At 36.5% G+C, this 17634-nt stretch overlaps 2 protein-coding genes and 1 long non-coding RNA gene across 5 annotated transcripts; 2 read left to right on the forward strand and 1 right to left on the reverse strand.

The window, feature by feature from the left end:
- The first annotated feature begins 334 nt into the window (after positions 1-334).
- LOC147385494 (uncharacterized) lies at positions 335-3342 on the forward strand. Of its 3 annotated transcripts, none has more exons than XM_086424406.1 (2): positions 335-2318; positions 2355-3342. In XM_086424406.1, exons 1-2 carry the CDS (start codon positions 335-337, stop codon positions 3182-3184), a joined length of 2814 nt encoding a protein of 937 aa, XP_086280532.1. In that variant the 3' UTR covers positions 3185-3342. The 3 variants fall into 3 exon arrangements, with proteins under 3 accessions (XP_086280532.1, XP_086280533.1, XP_086280531.1); XM_086424407.1 differs by having other exon boundaries at positions 335-1382; positions 1419-3342; XM_086424405.1 differs by having other exon boundaries at positions 335-3342.
- A 4052-nt stretch (positions 3343-7394) lies between these two features.
- LOC147385495 (transcription factor DIVARICATA-like) lies at positions 7395-10718 on the reverse strand. The gene is made up of 2 exons (XM_086423026.1): positions 10241-10718; positions 7395-8061 (listed from the first exon to the last, which is right to left on the reverse strand). Exons 1-2 carry the CDS (start codon positions 10618-10620, stop codon positions 7725-7727), a joined length of 717 nt encoding a protein of 238 aa, XP_086279152.1. The 5' UTR covers positions 10621-10718; the 3' UTR covers positions 7395-7724.
- A 2222-nt stretch (positions 10719-12940) lies between these two features.
- Positions 12941-16527, forward strand: LOC147385496 (uncharacterized). Its single transcript, XR_015172356.1, has 3 exons — positions 12941-13067; positions 15628-16193; positions 16298-16527. It is a non-coding gene; the product is annotated as an uncharacterized LOC147385496 (long non-coding RNA).
- Positions 16528-17634: the final 1107 nt, after the last annotated feature.

A 17634-nucleotide genomic window follows, 5' to 3' on the forward strand; every position in this document is an offset into this window, starting at 1 on the left:
CCAAGCCATTTCCTCTATTAAAAAAGAAGTAAAAAATAAAATTAAAATTTTAAAAGCAGTTCACTCTAAAGTTCATGATATATTGTTCTATGGTGCCACGTTCCAACCAATCGAAGAAATATTTACACGAGGTAAAAGATCCGGACTCGTATTCACAAAACTACAAATTACTCTTGACACGAAGCATAACGTCCAGATCAAAGCTCCACCAAACTCACCAATAAATATAGCTCAAGAGAGACATCAGTTTAGCACTGAGATAAGCATTGAAGTTGTAGAGAAAACTCAGCTAGTTTAGCTGCAGATTTAGAGCTTTTGCTAGCTTCACCTAACCATGAGAGTTGTAGAGAGGTCATGGAAGGCATGCATTATAAACATTTTTGTGGTTTTCATTTGTGTTTCCTCTGACGGTCACGGTGTCTATCCAGTGAAAGACAATGCCTACGGGGTGTATCACCACCTTTCTTCATATGGTGCTTCTCCTGTACCTTTGCCGATCTACGCTCCACCTGTGCATCCAACTCCCATGAAGCCACCACCATCACCAACGATACAAACACCACCTACACCTGTATACACACCACCTGTCCAAACACCTCCATCACCAGTGTACAAGCCTAACCCTCCCGTGAGCCCTCCATCACCAGTGCAACAACCACCTTCACCAACTTACACACCACCACCTGTGCAGAAGCCCAAGCCCCCTCCAACACCACTACAACAACCACCTTCATCTATTTACACACCACCTCATAGTTCACCACCTTCACCAGTATACAAGCCCAAGCCTCCTGTGAGCCCTCCATTCCCAGTGCAAAAACCACCTTCACCAATTTACACTCCACCACCTGTACAAACACCTCCATCACCAATATACAAATCCAAGCCCCCTGTGAGTCCACCAACTTACAAGCCACCACCCATACAGAAGCCCAAGCCCCCTCCATCACCAATGCAACAACCACCTTCACCATTTTACTCACCACCTTCACCAATATATATGCCTAAGCCTCCTGTGAGTCCACCAACACCAAGTTACAAGCCACCACCCGTGCAGAAGCCTAAGCCCCCTCCAACACCAGTGCAACAACCACCTTCACCGATTTACACACCACCTCAAAGTCCACCACCTTCACCAATATACAAGCCTAAGCCTCCTATGAACCCACCAACACCAATTTACAAGCCACCACCCGTGCAGAAGCCCAAGACCCCTCCATCACCAGTGCAACAACCACCATCATCGATTTACACACCACCTCAAAGTCCACCACCTTCACCAATTTACAAGCCTAAGCCTCCTGTGAGCCCACCAACACCAACTTACAAGCCACCACCCGTGCAGAAGCCTAAGCCCCCTCCAACACCAATACAACAACCACCTTCACCTATTTACACACCACCTCAAAGTCCACCACCTTCACCAGTGTACAAGCCTAAGCCTCCTTTGAGCCCACCAACACCGGTTTACAAGCCACCACCCGTGCAAAAGCCGAAGCCCCCTCCATCACCAGTGCAACAACCACCTTCACCGATTTACACACCACCTCAAAGTCCACCACCCTCACCAGTGTACAAGCCTAAGCCTCCTGTGAGTCCACCAACACCAACTTACAAGCCACCACCCGTGCAAAAGCCCAAGCCCCCTCCAACACCAGTGCAACAACCACCTTCACCAATTTACACACCACCTCAAAGTCCACCACCTTCACCAGTATACAAGCCTAAGCCTCCTGTGAGTCCACCAACACCAACTTACAAGCCACCACCCGTGCAAAAGCCCAAGCCCCCTCCAACACCAGTGCAACAACCACCTTCACCAGTATACAAGCCTAAGCCTCCTGTGAGCCCACCAACACCAACTTACAAACCACCACCCGTGCAGAAGCCCAAACCCCCTCCATCACCAGTGCAACAACCACCATCACCGATTTACACACCACTTCAAAGTCCACCACCTTCACCAATTTACAAGCCCAAGCCTCCTGTGAGTCCACCAACACCAATTTACAAGCCACCACCTGTGCAGAAGCCCAAACCCCCTCCAACTCCAATACAACAACCACCTTCACCAGTATATAAGCCCAAGCCTCCTTTGAGCCCACCAACACCGACTTACAAGCCACCACCTATGCAAAAGCCCAAGCCCCCTCCATCACCAGTGCAACGACCACCTTCACCGATTTATACACCACCTCAAAGTCCACCACCTTCACCAGTTTACAAGCCTAAGCCTCCTGTGAGCCCACCAACACCAACTTACAAGCCACCACCCGTGCAGAAGCCCAAGCCCACTCCATCACCAGTGCAACAACCACCTTCACCGATTTACACACCACCTCGAAGTCCACCACCTTCACCACTGTACAAGCCTAAGCCTCCTTTGAGCCCACCAACACCAACTTACAAGCCACCACCCATGCAAAAGCCCAACCCCCCTCCATCACCAATGCAGCAACCACCTTCACCAATTTACACACCACCTCAAAGTCCACCTCCTTCACCAATGTACAAGCCTAAGCCTCCTGTGAGCCCACCAACACCAACATACAAGCCACCACCTGTGCAGAAGCCGAAGCCCCCTCCATCACCGATACAACAACCACCATCACCGATTTACACACCACCTCAAAGTCCACCACCTTCACCAGTGTACAAGCCTAAGCCTCCTATGAGCCCACCAACACCAACTTACAAGTCACCACCCATGCAAAAGCCCAAACCCCCTCCATCACCGGTGCAACAACCACCTACACCGATTTACACACCACTTCAAAGTCCACCACCAGTGCAACAACCACCTTCACCAATTTACACACCACCTCAAAGTCCACCACCTTCACTATATAGGCCTAATCCTCCTATAAGCCCACCATCACCAGTTCAATCTACACCAACTTACACACCCCCACAGCACCCATCACCGGTGTACAAGCCCAAACCTCCTCTGAGCCCACCGTTACCAGTTTATGGCTCTCCTCCTTTACCCGTTTATAGTCCACCCCCAGCTTCTCCTCCCCCAACTTACGGCCCTCCTTCCAAAACACTGCAATCATCCTCAGCAGCACTCGTCAAATCAGTGCCTGATGCACTTGCAACTCCTTCAGATGCCAAATCTTCCCCTCAAGTGCAAGAGCCTTTAGATATTCCACCGCTGTTGCATCAAATCACTCTACCAGTCTGACAAATTAGTCACGTGAATAGGACAAGGCGAAAAAAAGCTACAAATCTCTCTCAACTGAAGCCAGGTTTGTCCATGAAATATCTGTGTTTCCTATGTTTTTCAGTGAAATTGTAGTATGTACCATTAACCAATAACAATAAAGGCTATTTCTGTCAGAATCTTACTAGTAGTGTTGCTTGATTCTGCCTTACAAACTAAAGTATAATATTTTTCGCTATTTGGACATGCCCTTACATTTTAATGAATATTAGAGATAACCCTGTGATTTGAAATTGATGACATGTCTACCCTGTGTTTTGAAGCTGATGACATGCCTACCTTCACCCTGTGTCTTTTTCACAGACTAATGAAAGAAAAAAAAAAAAAAGCAAAAATGCCATCGTCTTCAACTTCTAACTAAAATCATTTGATTTTTCTTTCTCAAAATCATTCATCTTCAATCTCCCTGGGTAAAATTTTTAACCCTCATCTTTAAGGGGCTGATAACTCTTTGTTAATGGTGAGAAAAAAAGGACATTTTGAGTAACTACCGAGGCCAAATCCTTAAATAAGTCTCCAATGATGTTGTTTTGGAGATCAACTGAACTTAAAGGATATTTTCAAATTAGATGTTCTTTATATCCTCATTATCACTCACACTCTTACTCTATGTTGTGGGTACTTGGTAGGCGTTTGGATAGGACTCCTCGGCTACTTCTGACTCTTGCGGGGAGTTAGAAGTCGTTTGGATGCGTTTGTATGAACTACTCCCTCGAAGAGTTACTCCGCGCAAGAGTAAGAAATTACTCTTTATGAAGAAGTCAAGAAAATCTATTTTTCAAAACTCTTCTTGCGGGGAGTCAAAATCTAACGGTTCGTTTTACCAAAATACCCCTAACTTTATTAATTTCTATGAAAATATTTATAATTCATTTGCCCTTAAATCAAACAAAAGAAACATTTTAATATAAATTATTTTTTTTTAATTTTGAGTATAATGGATTTAAACACATTATATTAATATTTAATATTTAAAATATTATATTATATTAGATAATATTATTCTATAATTATATTAATATTATAGTTAAACACATTATATTAATATTTAATATTAAAAATATTATATTATATTATTATATTATATTATATTAATATTTATAGTTAAAATGTCAAAAATAATATAGTTTGAAGGCATATTATGACACTAAAAGACAGTCTGTCAATTTTTTTTTAAAATTTTAGTATAATGGATTAAAACACATATATTAATATTTAATATTTAAAATATTATATTAATATTTATTATATTATATTATATTAATATTTATAGTTAAAATGTCAAAAATAATATAGTTTGAAGGCATATTATGACACTAAAAGACAGTCTGTCAATTTTTTTTTAAAATTTTGAGTATAATGGATTTAAACACATTATATTAATATTTAATATTTAAAATATTATATTATATTATTATATTCTATTATATTAATATTTATAGTTAAAATGTAAAAACAATATAGTTTGAAGGCATATTATGACACTAAAAGACAGTCTGTCAATTTTTTTTTAAAATATTATGTCATATTATGTAAAAAACAGTCAGTATGGTTCCCAAACAGACTTCCAGCACAAAAGTACTTCTGCCAGTACTTCATAGAGTTGATTGCCAAACGCCATTTCTGCACAGAATTACTTTTCCAGCTCCTCCATAGAGTACTTCAGCTTCTGTTCTTTGGAAGAGTAGTTCTACTCCTGGTATCCAAACAGGCCCGTTTTCTGACTTAAGAAAAATAAGAGAACAAAAGAAGGAAAGTGAGAGAAGTACTTAACTTTTAATCAATTTAACTGAACCGATACCTTCGTATATACAGGGACTTTTTGAATTTCTTCAATGTTAATGGAATCCACGACACAGCAGAAGATGCATGCACGTAAGTAATTACTTGAGTAATAATCTTTGCCTAGTGTTTTTTTGTTTGTTTGTCAAATAGACTTTCTCTGAATAAAAGGAGTTTTTATAAACAAATTATTAAAAAGCTAAATAGGGTGGTATAATAACTCCATAACTTTCTATCATGATGGTTTTCAAAAGAGTGTGATAAATGCACACGGTCTTGCCACGTCAGCCACGTGTCCAATTACGTGCTAAGACCGCATGCATTCGTCATTATTCTTTCCAAAAACAAAATAAAAATATCTAACTATATCATAAGATATTTTCCTAATAGTTCGAAGAGTAATGATTTCGTGACTCCCTTACATGGCATACTCAAAATACTCTTTTGATGTGGCATGTGTTAGAATCATAATCTTTTTTTTTTCTCGTGATATACAACTGCACACATTTATGCAGATGTGCATGTGTATCTCAAGGCATAAAATCTATGATTCTAACACATGCCATGTCAGGAGAGTATTTTAAGCATGCCATGTGTGGGAGTTAGATTATCACAAATCTATTTCGAAATCTAAGATTACTATTTTAATCATGAACCAACTTATCAATAGGAAACAATAAAAGAAAAACAATTGTAGCAGAGTTCACCCATTGGGCCTAGATCACGGCTCGATTAGAACAGTATTGTGCTAGGCAAGTAGACATGGGCAAGAAAATGGGTCCAGCATGAGATTGATCATGATGGACCAGCTGGGCTTGGGCTATGGTTGCAACATTTAAGCGTTGCCCATGTGTGAGCATAATTCTGTACCTAGGGACATACATCTGATCTTCGTAGGGATGTGCGCACCCCTCCTTAAAGAATACAACAAAGAAGATATTTTTATGCAGAGTCTCAACTTCTTAAGTAGAACCGTTTCGTTGAGTTATATGACTGACAACTTAATAACATCAAATGACGATAAGTATATGAGTCGGGCTGGAGTGACATTGAAATTGACATTGTTTCACGCATTGGTGTGCACAGAATCATAGATGCTTCTCTCGTATCTCGATGAAAAACATCTATGATTCTGAACACACATCCACATCAGCAATGTGTGAAATTATGTCAATTTCAATGTTACCTCAGCATTTTCCTAAATATATCAAGTCAAGACATGTACTTCTGGTTACTCACGGTAACTAACTTCAAACCCATTTTTTAAAGAAAGAATTTCAAACACACCAATTAACATGGTCATGTCTTGTTAAAATAAAAGAAATGCTTTTAATTAATGTGCCATTATCATTCAAGAAATAGTCAAAAAAAATTATAGTCAATCATTTTATTAGAAAAAAAATTATATAAGACCCTTTCCTCTCCATTACATGAAACCTTGGATCCTTTCAACTCAACCAATAAAACCTCATTATGTATTAATAAATATAAAGCTTTGCACACCATTAGAACTCACTTTTTTTATTTTCTGATCATATAAGTCTAACAATACTTACTTCATAACTAGTGGTTGAGTGGGGAAAAAAACTCTTTACATGTCATTGCCCATATCTGCACCTATTCACTTATTTCCTTCTTTACATGAGAAATCTTAAAAGTCTATTTCAACACCCAGAAGAATCTCCATGACCTAGAAAGGATCTTGGTGCTCCATTGCCTCTTGAAAAGGTCCATCCCATGTGTTGTGAAAATCGACAAGGAATATTGATCACAACTCACAAGATGCAAAGTAAAGAAGACAGATATAAACACAAACACAAATACAAAATTACGAGATTCATCATTTTCTGGACTATGTTCTTATATTCTTCACTATAACAAGCAACTATCTCCGCCTCCTCTCTCTCAAATTTGCCTTCTCTTCAACTAGAAAATCCTAGTATATTTATACTTTGACCTGATTACATGAATAACCTCAGAAATTTAAATAATTACTCGATGCACAACAATCTGCGTGCTAAGATCTCAGTCACAAATTGAATACAAAACCCCTCTGCACAACACCATCACACAACCAACTTAGATTGTTTGGTTAAGGCATGGCATTGTCGTCTTCGATTGCGGTTACATCATGGATGCTTGACCTATGCTTCATTGAATTTAGATGAAGATGGTACTTCTTAGCATGGATACCAACCTGGTTAGGCGCTCTCGAAACCACTACAATCATTTTACCATATTTCTGCAGTACAATTAGAAAAAGCCTATTAGGTATACAGAGATCCCAACACGTAATACATAGGCCCACCTCCCAACTTGAAATCCACCTTATTGATATTTCTAATAATTAACTATAAAGAAAGAATTCCAAGCAAACCAATCCGAGGAATGGTCATAAACATTGTAATCATTCATTTGATTTGCCAAAAAAAACAAAAAAACAAATCAATTTACAGATAAGACATTTTCCTCTCCATGACATTCAACCTTGGATCCTTCAACTCAACCACTCAACCCTTGATAACTATTAATATAAAGCTTTACACCCCTTCTTTCAATTCTTTTTTTTTCCTTCTCAGATAAGTCCAACAACCCCCTCTTCCTTACTACAAATATATGGGGGAAAAAGAGAAAAAGAGAAAAAAAGAAAAGAAAAAAAAAAGGTAAACTTTACATGTCATTGCTCATATCTACACCTATTGACCAATTTCTTTCTTCTTTACATGGGAAATCCAAATCTTCGTTCATACCCTGATGAATCTCCATGATCTGGAAAGGATATCGGTGTCTCCATTGTCTGCATTGCGTGCTGAACAGGGCTGACCCATGGTGCAACCAAACTTTGGTCGTTTGGTTGAGGCATTGCATTGTTGTCTTCGACTGTGGTTATATCATGGATGCTTGATCTCTTCTTCTCTTTCTTCATTGAATTTAGACGAAGATAGTACTTCTGAGCGTGGCTAGCAACTTGGGTGGGTGTTCTCGACACCACTGCATTACGTGATATACTCCTCCAATCACCTTTCCCATATTTCTGCAGTCCAATTAGAAAAAGCCTATTACAACAAAAAAAAAGTTCAAATCAGAGGCCAAACTTACTCAAACATCAAATTAATTAGCTATATCTACACATGGTCTTTTATCAGAAAAGTTGACCCAACCCAATAATTTATAATTAATTAGGGGTTGAAAATCATGGTAGAGGTCATCAATTGCAAGGTATACAGAGTTCATAACACATTATATGTGGGCCCATCTTGACGCTATCTTCGTAGATAGAAGATCAACAGTGGCACATTAAATTGTGCAGTAACCAACAATTCTATGTCTAGGCAAGAATTTGTTAGCTCCTTAACACAAAGAGTCGTGATTTTCTGATGCCCCCTATGACACATGCCCCTGGATGTGGCATGATCTAGAACCATAGATTTTTTCCTGTGGGATACAAATTGTACATCCCCATAAATATATGCAGCTGTGTATCCCAAGGAAAAGAATCTATGGTTCTAGCATATGCCACGTCAGGGAGTGTATGGGGCCATGCGTCAGAAAATCATTATTCTAACACGAAAGCTTGATGTCATCTTTTGTGGGATACAAATTGTACATCCCCATAAATATATGCAGTTGTGTATCCCAAGGAAAAGAATCTATGGTTCTAGCACATGACACATCAGGGAGTGTATGGGGGCATGCGTCAGAAAATCATTATTCCAACACGAAAGCTTGATGTCACCCTTTGTGAACTTTTGTGGAACATATTTTTGGCACGCTAATCCTATAGTCCAATCTTTTGATAACAAACCCAAATAATCAGGCTTGATTTGTTACTTTTACTAATTATAGAATGAATGTTTTTCAGGATTGATTCCAAGCAATTGGTTTGATCATTTGTTTTTTAACCAATCAAATCCAACGTCTATCTATCACTAAGCAATATTTTCCATATGAGAAATATTAGCAAGCAAATATTTAACACCTAAACAAACAAGAATAAAAGCAATATTTTAACAACAACATCAAAAGGGCTTGAATAACAAATAGGGGGAAAAAAAAAAGCATGAAAAATAATATTTTAACTTGAACAGTAATAAAAAAAACAATGGGGCGTCATGAGTTCCCTCAAGAGCTCTAGAGTATTATTGTGGATGACAAAAATGGGAAAGTTTATGTGAGAGGTTAGGCCTTTGTTCTTTGCTTTTTTTTGGTTTGGCAGCTTGTAAGCCATGGCTTTGGTTCTACCTTCCAAAATAAATTGGTACGGCAAAGTAACTGACCGAGCCCGTATTGGGTTTGGGTTAATTTTTAGATCCATCCAAATGTGGCCCAACTATTTGAGTAGAGATTAGAAAATGAGTTCAATTCAATGATGTCTAACAATGATCATTGATGGCACATTTAAAAAAGAAAGAAATAAAGCAAGCAAAAGGGATCATTGATCTTTGTCTTCTTGTACACGTGTCACCTTATCAATGTTGTTATTTTGCGTAATCAAAATGGGGAGTTGTTCTATGATAAAGACATCCTTAACACTACATGTCACAATCTTTACGGTCAAATTTGTCTTATGATGTTTGCCCTACCACCATTGGAGTTACTATTTCGATATGCTAATTATAAAAATCACAAAAAATAAAAAAATAAAAATAAAAATCAAATCAAATCAAATCGAATGACTCAAAATTATCCAACATAAAAAATCTATGGGACAGCAAAATTTTCCTTCTTCCTTTGGATCTAACGACAGGGACGCGGTGCCAGCACCGTACAACTATTATTCCTAGGGACAGAAAAAAGATTTCAGATTTGTTTTTGAGAGCTACTATTGCCACACCAACTTTACTAATTTCACACCAATTTCTATGTGAATTGCGCAGAATTGGTGTTCATTAGTAATAATTGGTGTGGCAATAGTAACTGTCAATTTTATTTTATTTTTTAAATTAGGTAAAGTTTAGTTTAGTTTTTTGTTTTAAAAAACAGAAACATTTCCCGAAAAAGAAAAGAAAAGAAAAAAATACTTGATAGTTTCAAAACGGAACCTAATTGAACCTTTCCAACAAGTTCTTGATAAAATTTCAAGGGGGAAAAACGATTTCGATTTCCAATTTTAACTGAATTTCAATGTTTTAATAAAAAAAAGTTTTAATTTTGGAAACATTTAAACATTGATTATCAATTAAAACTTAAAAAAAAGGGGATCAGAAGATTGATGAATCAATAAAAGTTTCTGACCTGTGTTCTTCTTCTGTCCAAGGAATCCCTTTCTTCCTCTCCGTCTCGCTCTGTTTCGCCTTCGAACCAAACGATATCTGACTCGTAGGACAATCGGAAGCCCAACTCGGCCTAAACGAGTCATCCTCGTAACTCGGCAACTGCACAAGTCCCGAATCGATCTGTGACACATCGTGAACTAAAGCCTCGTAGTGATCACGGATTTCCGATGGTGTCTTCCCAGGAACTTGACATGCGATTTTTTGCCATCGATCGGGGGTTTCCTCGGGAAAAATTACAAGAGCTCTCTCGAAAAGCTTGTCTTGGAGACGAGACCAAAGAGAAGAAGAAGAAGAAGATGAAGAAAGATTGTCGATCATCCAGGAATCGTCTTGAAACATCGTTTGTTCGTCTACTTTCGATTAATATTTAATTAATCTCTTTAATTTGGATAGGGTTTCGCGATATTTGGTGAGAAGTTTTAGTTTACGCGTATAGGGTATTTATATTTGGGAAAGAAGAAAATTTTGGTTTTTGTAGCTTCTAGTCTGACTAGTCGTACAACTCAACACGTTTTTTCCTATTTTGGATTCATTTTTTTCTTTCTTTCTTATTTTTGAATGAATGTGAGTGCAGTACACGTGTACATCGAAGACGGCGCGGATTTACTCATTTTATAAGCTAATTTTGATAATCAAATTGTGCATCTTAGGTGTATCGTCTTCAATAAACCTCACACAGTAAACGGTTCATGTATCTTACTTTTCCACCTAATTAACTTTGACCAGATATAGTGAACGAACTGACAGGGCCCGCACTCAATGGCGTGATTTGGTAATCAATAACCAATTATATAGTGACACGTAGGAAGTTCAAATGTAATCATTGGCTTATTCTCCATAAAAATACCGGTAGAGACGTTTGATTGGATGACTAGTCAATTAATGAAGGATTAGAAAGTAGGTGCGTTTACACGTATAGTAAAATGATGTGTCAATCAAGGACATTGGAGCTAAAATCCATTTTGATGAACTTGAGAATCTTTTGGCATGATGCTGTTGTCATCATTTATCGTTGGAGGAAAAATCCAAGTTAGTCGATTTGCTACTGATAAGCAAAATGTACAATAAGATGGAGGCTAAGAGATAGAAGATAACATTTATTTATAATTATTTTGGGGTATGCACGAGTACATTAAGGGTCACTTGGTGCATAAAATACTATGTATTATTTTTATTTATAATTAATATCTTATTTTTTGAAAAATTGATTTAAGGCAATTACTATTATTTGATTTCTTAAGGGCACATGTTAAAGTGCAATAAACATATTTTGAAATTTAGAATTTGAAGGTATTTTGATAAAAAAATTATTTTTTCAAAGTCATTTTCAATATAAAATTCAAATTTTATAGTGTATTTATTGCACTTTAACACTTTTTTGGTACAAGGAAGATTCCTTCAAATTTTGAAGTAGACAGTTCGTTTCAAAGTTAGTCTCACTAGCTACATATTAATATACAAATCTTTTTGTTATTTTTTTTTATGGGTTTTATAGGAGACACATTTAAGTGCACTAAATTAAGATTGTAACTTGGGCAAGTTGAAGAGTTAACCTAAGTTGTAGAACTCTCAATCCGAACTCAACTCAATTTAATTATCGGATTAGAGTTCATTAACCCAAGCTCAATCCAAGATTGAATTTCTATAATAGGATTGAGTTCGGGTTAGTCTAAGTTAAGTAATTTTGAATGAATTTAACTCATTGAGCAAATCTAATTTTATTTTCAAGTTAAGTAATTTTTGACTGATTGAACTCATTTTTGTCTTTTCAAAATTTATGTAAAAACGATTATTCATTTTCAAAAATATGTAAAATAGTATACTTAAATATATATATATATATATAAAAATAGATTTCAATATGTAAAGAAGAATCAATAAAAATAATTTTGTTATTAATTTTATAAATATATTTAAGAAAAAAAAATTATTTATATATATAATTTGGATTCATGTTGAATTGGGTTGATCGGAGTCTTGACCTGAAGTCAATTTGGATTGAGATTTATTAGTCCGGCCGGATTTGAGGTTGGGGTGGGGGTGGAGGGAGAGAAAGTCAATCTAATAATAAGATGGTGATTTAAAATCTAATTTCTCCATCAACCTGACGTAATGTTTATAACATACGACATTGTACGTAGTCAAATTACTCCCTTCTCTAGTCATAAAGTTAGAATCTTACCCGTAAAAGCTACAGATCTCTCCACTAAGATGGTTGCTGATGATGTGTACTTAATTAACTCCAGCTTTATCAGCCGCCTGTTGGATCCTTGAGCTGGTGCCACGTTATCATCAAACGTTCCCCTCGAGATTCCGTGTGTAAATTATCCAACTTTAACTTTACAGCCCACGTGTCTTTAATATAATTGATGGGTCCCATCGAAGTAAGTCGGCACAAATCAGTCCAACCGACTCTTTTGGATAAGGTTTTTGCCACATCCCCAACTCACTTTCCTCAATGGATCTGACCGAATCTAAATTTGCTGCTGTCGAATGACGCTGTTATTCTATAAAACTTAGCAGAAAACAGCCACGTGGAAAGTAAAAAAATAAAAAAAAAAAGATATTTCAACTGAAGGTAGTTACACGATAACCCCCACTCAATCCAATTCCACGTAATCTTATCTTTCCCACTCACCCACCTAACCCTACCCTCTCTCTCTCTCTCTCTCTATGGGAAGAAGATGAAGATGAGTTTGGCTGCTAAAGATGAAAGGCGTGGAGAGTTTCGTTGATTAAGCAAAAGAAAACGAAATCTTAGTTTCCATTGAAAACCAATGTGATAGGTAATTTTATAATATTTGGATTCGATCAATAAATTTTTTTTTTTTTTCCTTCTCATCAAGGGCTAGAAATTTTGGTTCATGGTATGCTCATTATACAACCATTGTAACTAAATCATCAATTAGGATGATTTTTTGGTGTAGTATAAGGCAAAAAGTCATGAGTTGGTGGATTAAAGAATGGATCGTCTGTAGCCCCCTTTTCCTGTAGTTCTGTAGCTCTTATCGTACAGTCCACTCAACATCAAATTGAAAAATAAAATAATAACAACTCAGCCCTCTTATACTCATGGTTTAGAACTTTAGATTAGATTTGAAAAAAAAAAACCTTTTTTTTGTGTGTTTGAAAACGGATGATCACTAAACTCTTAAATTTAAACGATTATGTAATTGTCTTGTTGATGTGGCACACCCTCAGCCTTTCAAATTAACTTCAGTAAACATGGGCTACAAGGATTGCTGCATTAGAGAATGTGCCTAGTAGCAAAATTTTGGGGGTGACTGACACATAGCCCTGCTTGGTACACTACAATCATTTGGAATGCAAATGGTGTGCAATGAAATATTTACTATTGCTTGGTAACCATTACGAAATCTCTCGTGGATTTTTATTTTTTATTTTTCTATTTTTTGTGGTTGGTTGATATTTGCATTAAACAATTTTGTTGTGATATCTTGTTAAAATAAGGCATGGAGACAATTTTAACTATTCAATCTCATAAAAGAAATTATTCAAATTACAACTATCCTCAGTACTTGATACATTAACATACATATGAATTTTCAAAATATCCGTCTCTAAAGGTATAGTAACCTCAATGTTAGAATAACAAAAATATTCATTAAAAGAAACTAGTCAAATTACAAAAATATCTTTAGTACTTATTACAATAACATGCATATGAAAATACCTCTATGATTAGGGATATTTTTGAAATAAAATTGGTGAGGGCACTTTTGTAATTTTCATATGCAAGTAAATATTATGATGATGAGATGTATTGTTTGTGAATTCGTATGCATTTTATTGCAGTAAGTGGGATTACTTTTATATTTTAAAATTTACTTTTGTAATTTCAGTATGCAATTTAATGTATCTTAAGAAGAGTATTTTCGAAAATTTTTGTGTATATTGTTGCACCAAGTAGGCAAGTATTGATGGTATTTTTATAATTTGATTAGTTTCCTTGATAAGGAGAATTTTAGTAATTTTGCTATACATAGGTTGGAGTCAAATAATTTTGCAAATGATCTTTGGTACCTTTTTTTTTACTGCAAATCATTTGTTGAAATTTCTTAAGAATTTAGGTGATTCATGTAAATTTTTTTGCAAGGCAAATCATTTGCATTTTGTAACCAAGCACCAATAAAATTGATTTTAAAAAATTATTTGCATTGCAAATGATTTGTAGCATACCAAGTGACAAATTGATAGAGGAAAGAAAATAATATTTGGATTAAGGAACTAATATGAAGTGGGATGAAATGGCCTACTTACAATGGTGAAGTTCTTGGGGAAATCTAAGTGAACAAGATTAGGTGACGAGTTAAAGATAGGGGGAACTTCAAATAAACATAGAATCACTAAAAATGAAGCAAAGAATGCAGTAAATGAAAGAAAACAAAAGATCTACGATAGTTTATACAAGACATTGGGTATAAGAAAAAGCCATGATAATTGGGCCTTATCCCAAATACTAGGATCAATAACTTGAATTCCATTTCACAATTCAACTCCATGCAGAGCTATTGTAACATTCAAGTAGGATCTTTACGTAAATAAACAATATAAAGAAATAAAATGGGGAAGAAGATGGCTAATTAGAGGTAGCCAGACCTCCTAGACCAATTCGAGATGGTCAATCTCCTAAAGCCAAAGGATTTGATTAATATTTTTCATTCCCTTCTAAATCGACAATCTCAGAATCTAACCAACTTAGCAAGTTGACACCTTCAAGTGACAAAGATAAATTAAGCTGGGTGTGAGTAATCAAGAACCAATTAAAGATGTTAATAGAATAAGCGTAGTATAGATGAAGATGTTGGGATTGGTGTTGTATAACGAAGGCCAATATCAACATTTGTGAGGAACTCTTGCTTGCATTATATGAAGGCCATAACACGGAAGGGCTAGGCTAAGAGACATGGATGGAGGTTGTAAGACCAAAGACAAATGCCTTGGCTGAAGATTTGGTTCAAGATGGAGTTGAATGGAGAATATTGTGGGAATTTATAATTTCACAAAAGGGAAAGTTGCAAATGTGACAAATATCATAAGAGTTGTGCAGCACATAGCAGGTTCTTCAAAACATGTAGAATGAAGGAAACTGGCTTTCTATGTCTCCCACCCCAGAAGATTCAATTATCTATTTTCCCCTGCTTTCTCTAGTTCTAAATCTTCATATTAAGCTATCAAGTTTCTCTTCAAGTATTCTTTAATTCAGTGTATAAAACCCAAGATTCTCTCATTTTCTTTTCAAGCCCTCTTTGTTATGCATTAGTTGATGGAAATGTTATATTCTTCCAATTTTTCGCCTTTAACATGATTTCTGTTTATATGTAGCGAGCTGGAATCCAGTGAACTCAACTATACCTAGTCAATAATGATTCTGTTGGACGTGCAGCAATATAGAATTTGAGTGCCCGTAGCATTTCCTTCTGAGATTGGCAGTGATGGTTTGAATGTTGTGGTCGTTGTTGTGTTTGATCCCAAGCTCTTGAAGCAGGACCCTGATTGACCAAGCCGTTCATAATGTTGTTCGGTCTAGCTCTACATTGCAACTCTTCAAAACCATCATTTAATTAACTTATTAAATTACAAACAATTCCTTCAGGCACATGTGCATTTGTAATTGAGGGAACAATTCCTCATCTTATTCTGGTTCTTTTCTTAGACTTGTAAAAATAAGAGATGGTTTGGCATCTCTGTGAGTTTTCAATCACCACTTGTCGTGGTTTTAAGTTCGAATTTTTTCCCATTAGATGTAAACTGCCTAACGGAAAATCTAGACCAATTCAGGATTAATTGAAGGATTTAATCAAGTGTTTCTGCTTAATTAATAGGCCTATCCATCTTCTTGTTACTTCAGGGGCTTCGTACACGGTGAATGTTACCAGATGAAATTCATGGTAGGATTCAATTCCAACAGCAAAATTTTGCCGATTATTCCAAGTGCAATTTGTGATGTTGTAAGTTGTACTTGTTTTGTCATCTTTGTTTACCTTGGGTTCAGATTAATATCCAAAAGAGCGAGGAGGAATGAAGGGTGAGGGTGCAACAAAGGAACGAAGACAATCCTGTTTGGTCATATATGCAACAAAGGCCAATTATAGCTCTAGTTAGAAGGATTTTGAGGTAATGGGAGCACTTATGGACATAGTTGTAGTAAAGAGAGACATGATTTTACATGGAATTGAGTACGGGTATTTTGGTTGTAGAACAAATTATTTGGTATTGTGGCAATAACTTCAAATAATCTTTCAAAGTTCAATTTCTTTCCCCAAAACAAACCAATTGTTAGAGAGGAGTTTCAAGACCAAGGCCCAAGCTTGAATTGACTGGACTTTCGTAGAGCCTGGAGTCGGGTTGGATCAGGTCTGGGTCCAAAAAATTTGGTCGAGTGAGTTGGGCTGTGGGCTCCAGGCTTTTACCACACCACGACCAACGATTATTGTGGGACTGGTTCCACTGACTCATGAAGGATGAGTCATGAGAAAACACATGATCCGACCAGGGGTGGGGCTAGGATTTTGCTCATGCGGGGGCAACCAAGAGTGGAATTTTTTTTTTGTAAGAGCAATAGTGGCAAATTTTTTTTTATCTGCGGTTAAAATCTGTCCCAATAACTCACTAATCAATAGACTTGAAAATTCTTGTGGGGGGGCAAGTGCCCCCACTGAAAATCCGCCCCTGATACGAACTGTATCTACACAAAATTCAACTGTTGACATTTATATGCATTCCGATAACACACGTGTCAAAGTTACTTATTCCGAAGATAAATCTAAGCCATTGAATTTTGTGTCTGTGTGGTTGAGATCATGTTTTTTATTTTAATGAGTCATTCTTCACGTGTCATCGGAACTTGTCCCATGTGGGTTGGGTTCTAGTGACTCATGAAGAATCAATAATGAGAACACAATGATCCCTTGTATGTAAACATGAAATCCAAGATTTACATGCATTCCAATTACACACATCTCATAATTACTTATCTTGAGGATAAACCTCAACCATTGAATTTTGTATCCAAACGGTTGGAGTTATATGTTTTTTTTTTCTCAAGTCATTCTTCTTGGGTCTTCGAAACCTAATCTATTATGGATCGGACTACAATAATCTGGATAGTGTAAACATGAAATCCAACTGTTGCGATTTATATATATTGCAATGAAACATATCTTCATGTGTGACGCAAACTTGACCAATTATTAATTTCTCCCTTTTTATCCCTCTTTTTCTTAACGGAATTTTTAAGATGTGCTCTTAGGGCACATGTTAAAATGCATTAAATACACTTGAAAAAAAAATTACTACCTAAAATGCCCTAAAAAAAATCCTTAAAATGCT

This window comes from Akebia trifoliata, chromosome 14 (genome assembly GCF_017979445.1).
Source record: "Akebia trifoliata isolate Shusen 1 chromosome 14, ASM1797944v1, whole genome shotgun sequence".
Classification (NCBI taxonomy): domain Eukaryota; kingdom Viridiplantae; phylum Streptophyta; class Magnoliopsida; order Ranunculales; family Lardizabalaceae; genus Akebia; species Akebia trifoliata.